At 41.3% G+C, this 13,114-nt stretch overlaps 1 protein-coding gene across 4 annotated transcripts in view; it reads left to right on the forward strand.

The window, feature by feature from the left end:
• TSPAN9 (tetraspanin 9) overlaps positions 1–13,114 on the forward strand; it is a 140,223-nt gene that overhangs the window by 56,524 nt on the left and 70,585 nt on the right. Inside the window, exon 2 of one of the 4 annotated variants that reach the window (XM_028742972.2) lies at positions 426–519. The exons of the other annotated variants lie outside the window; for them this stretch is intronic. Within the exon in view, the coding sequence (XP_028598805.2) occupies positions 445–519 (75 nt within the window). The 5' untranslated portion in view covers positions 426–444. The remainder of the gene's footprint in view (positions 1–425; positions 520–13,114) is intronic. 4 annotated transcript variants of the gene reach the window in all.

A 13,114-nucleotide genomic window follows, 5' to 3' on the forward strand; every position in this document is an offset into this window, starting at 1 on the left:
TTTCTCCCACATGAATGGATGACTGTCATTCACTACAAGGGAAGAGAGTACAGAGTTGTATTCAGGAACAAAGTTGCAGTAGGGGCAAAGCCTGACCTGATGGTCAGTGGCCCAGCGTATGGATTGCAGTGGTTCTCCTCTCCCGCCTGAAGGCAGCACGGGGAGTCGTAGCATGCTTCTGGCACTCCTTCGTTCCATGGCAAAATGGTAGGTGTTAGGTTGGAGAGGGGGCAATGCAATTTCAGTCGGTCCAAAGACTTGTAGGATTGCTGTGATGAATAGGTTGACACAAGAGCTAGTAAAAATGTGGATTAGAAATGTTGCAAGACCATCTGGCATAGAAGTTCCAGCAGAGAAATGTTATCCACCTTTCACAGCACTCTGATCATTTGATACCTCTCCTAAACTTTTTTGTATACTCTCAGATCCAATGAAAAACTCCTCATGCTTACCTCAAAGTCTATGCACTCCACCACTTCTGTAGTGATGCCTTCGATCCTCCACTTCTATCACTTCCAGGTACCCCAAGATCTCTTGCTCCCTCAAACAGCTCTGCTGGAACTGCTTTCCAGAACATCTACATCTTTATGCCTGGAACTGCTTTCCAGAACATCTGCATGGTGGCACCTCTCTCTTGCTTCAAATTCAACCTCAAATTGCACCCTTTCTGTGAAGCTTTGGCACAACACACAATTCCCATGACTTAATGTAACCAAACATAACTTTCTCCCTGGGTTGGTTCAGACCGGGAAGGGGATGGGGAGTGCAGCTGCTGGCTACACCTGCTTTACTCCCTTGTGCAAAATTCTCATTTGTGGGGAGGCTTCAAAAATTATTCAGTTTACTGCTAGGACTGAGGGGAGTTGTGGTTCAGTAACATCTGGAGGACCAAAGGCTTCCCCCATCAGGTTTAATTCAATACCAAATATCTTAACCAGAATCCTAGTATTGTATTTTTCTTTCCCTGTGCAAACAACTTTTAGGAGAGCATTGTATCAGAGTGAGAAAAACATACGTTGATGAGATCCCCAGGGAAGTAAATGGGGGCTGGACTAAATTTTGCTGGAGGACTTATCAGGGGTGACAGTGAAGGAAGAGGGCAGTTGCCCAGGGCCCCACACTTTGAGGGGTGGGGGAGTCTTGTACAAAATCCTGCCTGCATCCTTATAGTCAGTCATTCTCAGTCTACCCTTGTATTTGTCTTAGGACTATTGCAAGCAAGTCCCTCCCTACAGAAACACTTGCAGAAGATGGGACCATCTCCAGGCCCATCTTCACCAGTAGTACACTAGTAGTACATTCGCCAAGATCCGCCGTCATGCTTTTTTTCTGCACGTGCCCAGTTCACTCAGGGCAGCAGCAGGAGGCAGCTGTCAATTTGTTTTAGTAAGAGTGGAAAGGAGAAGAGATCCACCTGGGAAGACAACCTAGATCTTCTGAAATTTCAGAATAGAATAGGATAGAGTCTGGTCAGACAGATCTCACAAAACAAGCTCAACAAGAATAAAAGAAAACTCATTTAAGCTTTTTACAGGTGGTATCTCTACTAGCCGGAATAATAAAAACAGGTGAAACCAAATGTTAGAGAGGATGTAATGTGATTGGAACATATTACCACATGTGGTGATCATGTGATAACGTGTATTCATTCTGGGGAAAAATATCTTCAAACAATCTCAATAATAATTAAATTTGAACTGCCACTGTGTCCTAAACTTGCTCTTCTTTTGATTTTTGATACGAATCTTCCTATTAGGGTTTTCAGAGAACTCATTATTCATCTTTTTTCCGTCACCAGATTAGTGATCTCAGAACATACAGACATAGCCAACAGTTGCAGGGAGAAGGTCAGGTGGGTTAAAGCTCAGAATGAGCTCAGAGTTGCAAGGAAAGCTACAAAATAAGGGGAGGGGTTCTTCGGTGATGTGTTCAAAACAAGAAGAAGAACAAGCAAGACAGAAATGCTATTGGTTGACAAAGAGGAACTGGAACTGCTCAACACCTACTTTGCCTCTGTCTTCACCCAAAAGGAAAGCAGTGCCCAACTTGGTGATAACAGACTAAATGATGCAAGGAAGGAACTGCAGCTCAAGAAAGGAAAAGAGATAAGGGAACACCTAGCTACTTCAAACAAATTAAATCTTCAGGGCCCGATGAGCTGCATCCAAGGGTACTAAAGGAGCTTGCGGATGTAATCTTAGAGCCTCTGTCTATAATCTCTGAGAATTCTTGGAGGACAGGTGAGGTCCCTACAGACTGGAGGTGACCAAATGTTGTCCCCATCTTCAAGAAGGGGAAAGAAGAAGACACAGGTAACTACTGACCTGTCAGCTTTATGTTGATACTGTAGATGCAATATAGCTCGATTTCCGTAAGGCTTTTGATAGAGTCCACCATGATATTTTTGCAGAGAAGCTGGTAAAATGTGGACTGCACAAGAATGCTGTGAGGTGGATTTGTAGCTGGTTGACTGACCAAACCCAATAAACGGTTCCTCGTCATCCCGGAAAAAAAGTGACAAGTGAGGTGCCACAGGGTTCTGTTATTATTCAATATCTTTATAAACAACTTGGACAAAGGAATTGAGGGGATGTTTATTAGCAGATGACATCAAACTGGGAGGGGTAGATAATACTACAGAAGATAGAATTGGGATTCAATGTGACTTTGGAGAGCTGAGCCAAAAGTAACAACATGAATTAAAATAGGACAAATGAAAGGTTCTGCACTTATTGGGTCATCTGGCTTGCCAGTATACAAAAAGGATCTAGGGGTCTTAGTAGGCCACAAGCTTAACATGAGTCAACAGTGTGATGCAGCAGTAAAAAAAGGTAATGCTATTCTAGGTTGCATCAAGTATGGTTTCCAAATCAAGGGAAGTAATAGTCACACACTATTCTGCCTCGGTCAGACCCCACCTGGAGTCCTTTGTCCAGTTCTGGGTGCCACAATTTAAGAAAGAGATTGGCAAGCTGGAGGAGGGTGACCAAGATGAAGAAGAGTCTTAGGAGGAACAGTTAAGGCAGTTGGGCATCTTTAGCCTGGGGAAGAGGAGACTGAGAGGAGATATGATAACCATCTTCAGATATCTAAGGGGCTGTCACAAGCAAGCTTGTTTTCTCCTGCTCTTGAAGGTAGGACTCGAAACAATGGATTCAATACAAGAAAGGAGATTCCGGCTAAACATCAGGAAGAACTTTCTGACATTAAGAGCAGTTCGGCAGTGCAACGGACTCCCTTGAGAGGTGGTGGACTCTCCTTCCTTTAAGGTTTTTAAGCTGAGGTTGGATGGCTATCTGTCAAGAATGCTTTAGTTGAGATTCCTCCATTGCAGGGCGTTGGACTAGATAACCCTTGAGGTCCCTTTGAACTCTGCAATTCTGTGATTCAAAAAACCACACCAAGCAGCCAACACTCAGAAGCACTGCCTCATCTGCCACTATCTGCATGCCTGGTATTGGAGAGGGTAGCCTGAAATATGTGGAGAACATGGCTGTGTGGCAGTTTCACCCTATTTTTGTACTGGAAAATTTTTGAATTTGAGGCAGTAAACTTGGGGAATCTTTTTTTTTAAGTACCGCAGAGCTTTAGCATTTTTATGCTGCTCCGTGTGGTTCTTAGCAGTTGTTCTTTGGCCATCTGGTATTGCTTTCTTTAAGAGATTAGAAAAGTCTGAGCTGAGGGATAAGGAAGCTTATGGTATTTAATTGTGTGGTCGTGGTGGTGATTTACACTGTATTCATCTTAAGTGCATAATATGTTTGGCTAAAAAAACCCAAAAAACAAAATCTATTCAACGCTGTTCTGCTTTAATTTGCCTCTAATGAGCAAAACTGCAAACTCTCCAATGCAATCCCACGGTCGCCATAATGAAGTATTGCTTTTAGTTTATATAGATAACAGTGTTAGCCTGACAAAAGGTAATGGATAAGCATGTCCTACTTTCAATGTTAGGGCTAGTGGGGTGCACCAGGTTGATTCGGAGCTTAATTCAATGCTTTGGAAAACAGTCCAATTCATAATTTGTTTTGTTTTATTTATTTATTTTGAGACAAAAACACCACTTTGGCTGTCACTGTTGGAAGTCATAGCGGTAAAAGAAAAGAAAAGAATATGATAGAAGGTTGGAAAACTTACAGAAATTTATTAAAACAAGAGGGAGGAGAGTTTAAATTAAAAGAATTTAAGGATTTATCAGGAAAGTTAACATGGATACAATATTTGAATGAAGTATTTAGGAAAGATAGGATACGAGGATTTGAGGAATAAATATCACAATTGAAGAGATATATATTGGAATGTAATGTTAAAGTGCTATCTAAAATGTATAAGATATTACTAGAATGGGAGACAAAGGATGAGCAAGTAAAACCTTCAATGATACATTGGGCAATAGATATTGGTTATAATATAAATATGGAAGTGTGGGACCGGTTGTGGAATACTGATACAAAATTTACAGCATGCTATGGTTTAAGAGAAACCTACATTAAAATTTTATATGGATGGCATCTAACACCGAGTAAATTGGCAAAAATGTATAAATCAAAATCAAATAAGTGTTGGAAATGCAGAGAGAAAGAAGGTACTTTCCATCATATGTGGTGGTCTTGTAAGTTAAGTTAATTTAGAATATGCAGGAAATGATAAAAATAAATTTCAGAAACTGCAGAAAAAGGAAGAAGGAAGTCGAGTTTTGAAATTTTAAAATGACTGTAAAACTATTGAAATGTATATAACTGAAAATCATTTTTTTAAAAAGGGCAAACAGTCCAATTCGTCTTGGACCGATTCACAGGTTGCTTGATTTGGCTTTGTGCCTCCTCATCAATTACCACAGGAGTATTTTAAAATGGCTATAGCTTCTTTGCTTTTTGACAGAATGGATGAAATTTGCAGAGGTAGTAGTTGCTTCTGAGTGGTAGACAAAATATTTGCCTTACTGGTTTCACATGGATTTTTGATACAGAAGTTTTTTTAGCATGGCAACATAGAGAAACCTGGATGGGTGTTTTGCTGGAAAGACATCAAATATGGTAATTGCTATAGTAAATATTTATGGTCCATGAAGCAAAGTCTCTTTTAAGACAATTTGCATCATTCTCTTCTCCAGATCTCTCTCACAATATGTATTAAATATGAATTGAATAACTTATGTTCTCCTAAAGCTAAATTCGTGTGTGCAAGTGTGGGAAAGAGGTGAGACACTAGGTAAGATTTTTGTGTTTCATTTAAAACAACAACAAAATAGAAATTATATTCTATTCATTAAAGGAGAACACAATACAGTGTATACAACACCAAATAAATAGATTCAAATTTTCAGAAATATTATTCTTCATTTATAATTTAAAATAATTTGAATTTGAATCCTTTTCCTTGAAGTTGGATCTCCCACTGCTATATATGCAGCAAGAGGAAATTGTTTCAAAATAGTTGCAGCTGGAAGAAGTTAAGAGTGTTATTCACAAAATGAAGATTGGGAAAGTGCTAGGGCCTGATTGTTTTCCTGTTGAATGGTACAAAATATATTCAGATTTACTAGTCCATAAGGCGCTTTGGTTTCATCAACTTTAGTGTATGATACATATATGTCTGTTATACCTAAGCCTGGCAAACACCATGCTAATTTTGCAAATGATAGGCCAGTCTCTTTAATTCACATACATTTTAATATATTAACAGCACTTTTGGTTAATATGAAGCAGTGGTTTTTGGAATTAATTGGAATCTGTATAATTAGCAAAACTGTGATAATATTGGGTAAATATTGGAAAATCAATAAAAATATTTTTTAAAAAACCAAAACATTAAGTAGTGATATCCACAGTAGCACATTCAGATCAAGTGGTTTTTATTTGACATAAAGAGTGGCAGGTCACCTAAAATTGGTAGCCAACCTGGTGGCCTGGAATAGTCCTAGAACGTATCCAGCTGCATTTGTTTCTTCGGGTGCTGAAAAAGCATTTGACAAAGTATATTGGCAGGATGTTTGTTACTTTGGAAAAGTTTGGATTTCCTCAATAATTTATGAAGTGGATTAGAATTTTGTACTTCCTAAATTGCAAGTAAGATCCAGTGGGTTTGGAGCAGGGTGCAAGACATAGCTGTCATTTGTCTCCATTAATGTTTGATTTATGTTGGAACCACCGGCATGTGAAATCAGATGGAAAAGGGAGAGATCTGGTTGTGTTCATTTACAAGTGGAATTTAAAATAGGTTTATTACTCTTCATTAGTTGACCAGAATTAATAAAAACAATAGTTTTTGTGGAATTTCAGGATTTCTGAATTAATCTCAGCGGGCAATTGTAGGCTACTTATTTTATATACAAACTGGTGATTTTGTTGATGCCCAGAGTTTTTCACATATATAGACATATTTCATATATATATAAATAAATGAATGACATTTTGGTTCTGAGAGATATTTGTTGAAGTATTAAACTGAATTTGAATGGGTTGAGAAAGGAGTTGTTTTTACCTTCCTCACTATTTACTTTCCGTTGTGCATTTAATCTCTGGTTACACAGAGATTGGGACGCGGGTGGCGCTGTGGGTTAAACCACAGAGCCAAGGACTTGCCGATCAGAAGGTCAGTGGTTCGAATCCCCACGACGGGGTGAGCTCCCGTTGCTCAGTCCGTGCTCCTGCCAACCTAGCAGTTTCAAAACATGTCAAAGTGCAAGTAGATAAATAGGTACCACTCTGGCGGGAAGGTAAACGGCGTTTCCGTGCGCTGCTCTGGTTCGCCAGAAGCGGCTTCCTGTGAGTGAGAGTCTCATCCAGGGTCTGTCCATCTCTTTAAACCTCTCTGTGCTCCAGTGATTTTATGTTTGTTTTATCGTCATCATCATCATTTGTATGCCGCCTTTCCACACTTAAAAACAATGCTCAAGGCAGCTTACAACATGACAAGATTTACATAATTACAAAAGTCATAAACAATAAATAAACTACATTAAAAAAAATACACAGCCAAATGAAAAACAATTTCCACATAAATCAAAATCTAAAACTAAGAATACAGCATTAATCTCACAGTTTAAAAAGACATAGATAAAAAATAACAACAAATAAAAACAGCAACCAAAAACGGAGCTCTCTCTGCCCAGCCTCAGCGGCAGCAGTCCTTTATAGAGCCCGTCAGGCCCTGCCCTAGGCCAGGTGGTGAGCGGCAGGACTGGGGCCCCCAGGAAGCGCTCAGCAGGGGAGTCCTCCTGGGCGGCAGTTTTAGGGCCATAACTCAGTGGCAGAGCATCTTCTCTGAATGCAGAAGGCCCCCCAGATTAAATCCCAGCATCTCCAGATGTGACTGGGAAAAGAGGAGGAGTTTGGATTTGATATCCCGCTTTATCACTACCCAAAGGAGACTCAAAGCAGCTAACGTTCTCCTTTCCCTTCCTCCCCCACAACAAACACTCTGTGAGGTGAGTGGGGCTGAGAGACTTCAGAGAAGTGTGACTGGCCCAAGGTCACCCAGCAGCTGCAGGTGGAGGAGTGGGGATGCCAACCCGGTTCACCAGATTACGAGTCCACCGCTCATAACCACTACATCACACTGGCCCCTGCCTGAAGCCCTGGAGAGCTGCTGCCAGTCCGTGTAGACCAGACTGACCTAGACGTTGGCCAATGTGTCCTCTTTTTTTGCTCTTCAAAATATGGCAACCCTACAATTGACTGTCACGCCCTACTGGACCAACTTTGTAGGATAAGTATCAGTGGCCCTGTGTTCCAGTGGCTCCGTTCCTACCTGCATGGTGGTGTTCAGCTCCCTGGTGCTTACACTACGGAGTCTCACAGGGCAACTGATGGGTCACCAGTGCTAGTCATCTCTGGGACCATGGTATTTCAGACTTCACAAGCAACTCTGTAATGGCATGTGGACATGTCTCTTGTAGGATTTTGTGCACCCCCTTTCCTTTTTGGTTTCACAAAGGACGAGTGTGTGATTTTGTGCAAATTATTTTGTGTGTTAGCTGCCAATGCCAGCTTCCCTTCTGTGTACATAGAGCAGAGCTTTCAAAACCTTTCATGTTGGTGACACACTTTTTAGACATGCATCGTTTCGTGACACGGTAATCCAGTTTTACTAGCAAACCAGGGGTTAAACTAACCCCTTTCCAGCCCCAGGAGAAGCGCGGGGAGCATTTATCCAACACACCTATACACTGCAGCCGACACACCGTGTCACAACCCAGAGTTTGGAAAACTCTGACACAGAGCCTCCATCTGCAGTGCCAGTCTAATCTACATTATGCACAAGCTTCTTCATAGGCAGTGTTACAAAAGCAGTGATATGCTGTGGCGTCTGGTGTGCTAACCTATTCATTCCCACAAAACCAGTTTGAAAAGAAAAGAAGGAAAAGTCTGTGCTCTGTTTGTAATATGGGTGCAAATATGTGCTTTCTTCTCTCCCTCCCTGTGCAAAAATGGCTCTCACCAGTATCACAGCCATGACCCCAATTTTCTCCCTTTCTTAAAAAATGCAGCAAGCTGTATTCCCATATCATGAAAAATATTAACCCACTGACATCCCATCTAGCAACAGTTGTTTGTTTGTTTGTTTGTTTGTTTGTTTGTTTTTAACAGACTGGGTCAAATAATAAATTCATACAGTCTGAAGGGATTGGAAATAATTTCTTCTGTAGTGTTGTGTCTTGCTATGTCAACCCAAATACCAAAGTTAGAAACCTGCCCTCTCCATGTTACATAAGGTGGTTTGAGGAAGAAGGAAAGGAAAAAGTATACCTTTTCCAGTCTCCAGGACCAGCCCCCTCTGGTAGCTTTAAATCTCCATTTCTGTGTGACCAAAATGGGAGGGAGAGAAATGTATGAGTTCAAGGTTTGCTCAGGTGCTGCCTTGTCAGGTGCAATTCTGTATTGAGTCATTGTGTTTCCAAATTCATCTTGACAGCCTCAGGAGCTGGAACCTTAAAAACAAAGTCCTGGTGCCCTCAAGATTTTAACAAGATTATAGGGCTGTGCGTGTCAGGTTTTTTGTGTTGCCTTCTCCCTTTTTAGGATAAACCAAGAGATTTAAATGATTTGTTAATATATTTTAAACTGCAAGCTACACAATGAAATGACATGAAGAAATGGCCTGCTTTTGCTGCATGAAAGATGAGGCTTTCATTTTAATACCTTGGAGCAGTTCACATTTTGTAATCTGCATGCAGCAGAGATGGCTTTTGGCATTTCAGTACATGGCTCCATATAATTGCAGGCATTATTTTTTTCACACTGTCCTCTTAAAATTCACTTACTTCAGCAAAAATATTTTAAAATTATTCGACATGCATTGTGCTTTTTGTAGCAGTTTCCTGTCTTGAGTTATATTTTAGGTTTCGAACTGCCATCTTGGTCAGCTCAAGAGCACTGGGCACGGAAACATTGATTCTTTTGCTTGCCTTGTGGAGAAGCTGGAGTATATAGATTGTTTTCTCCAGTGGAGCTTATTGATTTCACACTTTGCTGTATTTGTCGTCATATTTACTGGAGCTGCTGCTTGCTAGTCTGCCTGCCTCGGTTATGTTTCTAGCCTAAAGAGAAACCATGCAGCTCACATGCTGCTTAGTTTCTGACTTAGGGGTTGTGAGCAGCTCTGCCCACTAATTCACTGAGCTGAGCCAACCTTCCCAATTTAGGTTTAGCAATAACGAACGAAACAATACCCTCCCAGTTTAAAAGACTATGTATTGTTTAATTAGCCAAAGGCCTGGGAGAAGAGGAATGCTCTTGCCTGGCGCCTAAAGATATGGAATGATGGCAGTGGGTGAGCCTCTCTGTGGAGAGCATTCCACAAGCGGGGAGCCACCACAGAAAAGGCCATGAAGAAGGGCCTCAAGTGATGATTGCAGGGTCCAGGTCAGTTCGTATGGGGAGAGGTAGTCCATGAGGTATTGCGGTCCTGAACCATTTAAGCCAGTGTTTCCCAACCTTGGGCCTCCAGCTGTTTTTGAACTACAATTCCCATCATCCCTGACCACTGGTCTTGCTAGCTAGGGATGATGGGAGTTGTAGTCCCAAAACAGCTGGAGGCCCAAGGTTGGGAAACACTGATTTAAGCGATGCTTTTTTCTGTCAACTGTGGCACTTACAGTAACAACATCATGGTGCAAACTGGCACCTCCCCCCCCTTTTTTTAAAGCACTGTGTTTAAGCCTTTATAGGTCAAAGCCATCACTTTGAATTGGGATTAGAAACTAATTGGCAGACAATGCAGTTGGGCCAGAATTGGCATTGTATGCTCAAACCGTCTCACCCAGGTGAGCAGCTTGGCCACTGAATTCTGCCCCAGCTGAAGTTTCTGAACTGTCTTCGGATGCAGCCCCATGTAAAATGCATTGCAGTAATCAAAGCTAGAGGTTACCAGAGCATAGGCGACAGAAGTTAGACTCTCCCTGTCCAGAAAGGGGTACAGCTGATGGAAGGCACTCCGTGCCACCAGGACTACCTGAGTCTCAAGTGACCGCGAAGGATATAGAAGTATCCCCAAGCTACATACCTGCTCCTTCAGAGGGTTTGTAACCCCAAGAAGAGCAGGCCACCTCCCATCCATGTAGTGTAGAGAACCACCCACTAGCAGCATGAGGGATAAAGCTGAAACCTGTGACACCCCACATTGCAACAAGCCTGCCAGGTAGGTCGTCTGAGAGCCTTGTGAGATGCTTATGATGACACAGACCAAAGGTAAAGGCATGCTTCAAAGGAGGGCGTCTTGATTTGCCACTGACAGCCAAGCTAAGCGTGATGCTAATGTATTTTTGCATTTAATAAACACATTTCTAAAAAGTGCAGGTAGTAGCCACTGGGCCCACCTGATAATTATCAAGATTAAAACAGGTGGGGAAGTGAATTTTGACCTCACCAGCCATGATCCTGATGAAAATTCCTCAGTGGAAGCTTCTATTTCCTCCCAATGCCAGTAACCAGTGTGGTGTAGTGGTTAAGAGCGGTAGTTTCATAATCTGGGGAGCCGGGTTCGCGTCTCCGATCCTCCACCTGCAGCTGCTGGGTGGCCTTGGGCCAGTCACACTTCTCTGAAGACTCTCAGCCCCACTCACCTCACAGAGTGTTTGTTGTGGGGGAGGAAGGGAAAGGAGAATGTTAGCCACTTTGAGACTCCTTTGGGTAGTGATAAAGCGGGATATCAAATCCAAACTCCTCCTCCTCCTCCTCCTCCTCCTCCTCTTCTTCTTCTTCTTCTTCTTCTTCTTCTTCTTCTTCTTCTTCTTCTTCTTCATGATTGATTCACATTAGAACTGCAGAGGAAAGGGTTAACAGCCCCCCCTTCTGACCTGGTTCCTTAGAATGACAGAATTGTATAGTTGGAAGGGACCCTGAGGGTCATCTAATTCAACCACCTGCAATCCTGATAATTTTTTCACTTTTATTGTGATTTTATTCATTTTAATTTATGTAATAGAACTTCTCCCAGAGAACTTTGAGTTATAAGGTGGCCTATAAATAAGTAACACCCCAGCTGCTATTTCCATTTTTAAAATATGCATGTTGTAAAGGGACATTTAACATTTAATTTGGCCCTCATCTTCTAATAACTCTGTGACATGAGAAGCTTGGCAGAATCAAAAAGGTGAATGAATGTCAAAGTTTCAAGTAGGGGTAAGTTGGGGGGGGCATGGCTAACTGAAAGTTAAGTAAATGGCAGCATAATATTATGTCTCTGAACACGACGGTGTGAAAATTGCATTGAGAGACAACCATAGGCTTTGGAACAGCAAAACACTGAGATCGGTAATGATTCCTGGATTTTGAGGATCTTAAAAGCAAGTCTGCACATTTGGCTCTAAAAGAACCAATTGAAGGCTCAATATATGAGGCTTCAGACAAGGCCTCAGACACTGATATATCTAAAGGCAATGCTTACTTGTAAAAAGACAGGAAAGCGGCAGCAGTTATGGAGGCCGGCAATTTCTACCTTGACAGAATTTGCCAAGCCCTAATGTGTGACTGGACCAATTGCATTGGCACCACTTGCACAGACATTTGAAAACCTTTCTAATCAACTAACATACATATCTCAAAACAGAAATGAAGCACTGAATCTTGTCACCACTGATAAATCTGAAATACAATTATTACATAAGGCCACAGAGGATCTTGCCCTGAAGCTCAAGGAACAATTGGACATAAATAGAGGTAAAAATTTTCAAATCAGAGGCCTCCCAGAGAATCAGGAAGAGGGAGATATAAATATAAATATAAATAACATCAGCACTCCATAACATCAGGGACTTAAAACATGAACAATCCGGCAGATGCAAGTGATAGACTACATGGAATTGGCAGAAATGATTGGCAGAATCCGAGACCTGGGAGAAGAGTTAGTGGAGGAGGACTGGAAGAAATTTAAAGACTACCTGCAAAAGCATTGCAAAATGTATGAATGTTAAAATGATGCAGGATATAAAGATAATATGGCATTAGTGACATAGTTGAAAGGAATATGTAAAAAATGTTTCATAAGACCAAGGGTGAAGTTAGAATAAATATTATGTCAAATTTAAACAAATTGATATAAAGGGAAAAATTGGAGACATAATAGTTGAAATGTATAATACAAAATAAGATTTGAAAGAGGGGGAGGTACTGCTGAATAAGATTGTGTAAAAGGGAACACAGAAAAGGGAGATGTGAGGGAGTCTGGAAGGAGGGTTAAGAAAACAATAAGTAAGAAATTGGTTCTTTTTATCTTTTTTTCTATGTCTTTTTTTATTTTTTTGTGAGTTCTATTGTTTTTTTTTGTTTTTTGCTTGATTGTGATGGTGTTTTTCTTTTTTTTCTTGTTTCGACTGTGAAGTTTGTTTTACTGTTCAAAACTTTAATAAATATCTTTTTTAAAAAAGAAGAAGAAGAAGAAGAAGAGTTTGGATTTGATATCCCGCCTTTCACTCCCCTTCAGGAGTCTCAAAGCGGCTAACAATCTCCTTTTCCCTTCCTCCCCCACAACAAACACTCTGTGAGGTGAGTGAGGCTGAGAGACTTCAAAGAAGTGTGACTGGCCCAAGGTCACCCAGCAGCTGCATGTGGAGGAGCGGAGACGCGAACCCGGTTCCCCAGATTACATGACTACCACTCTTAACCACTACACC

This window comes from Podarcis muralis, chromosome 9 (assembly GCF_964188315.1).
Source record: "Podarcis muralis chromosome 9, rPodMur119.hap1.1, whole genome shotgun sequence".
Taxonomy (NCBI): domain Eukaryota; kingdom Metazoa; phylum Chordata; class Lepidosauria; order Squamata; family Lacertidae; genus Podarcis; species Podarcis muralis.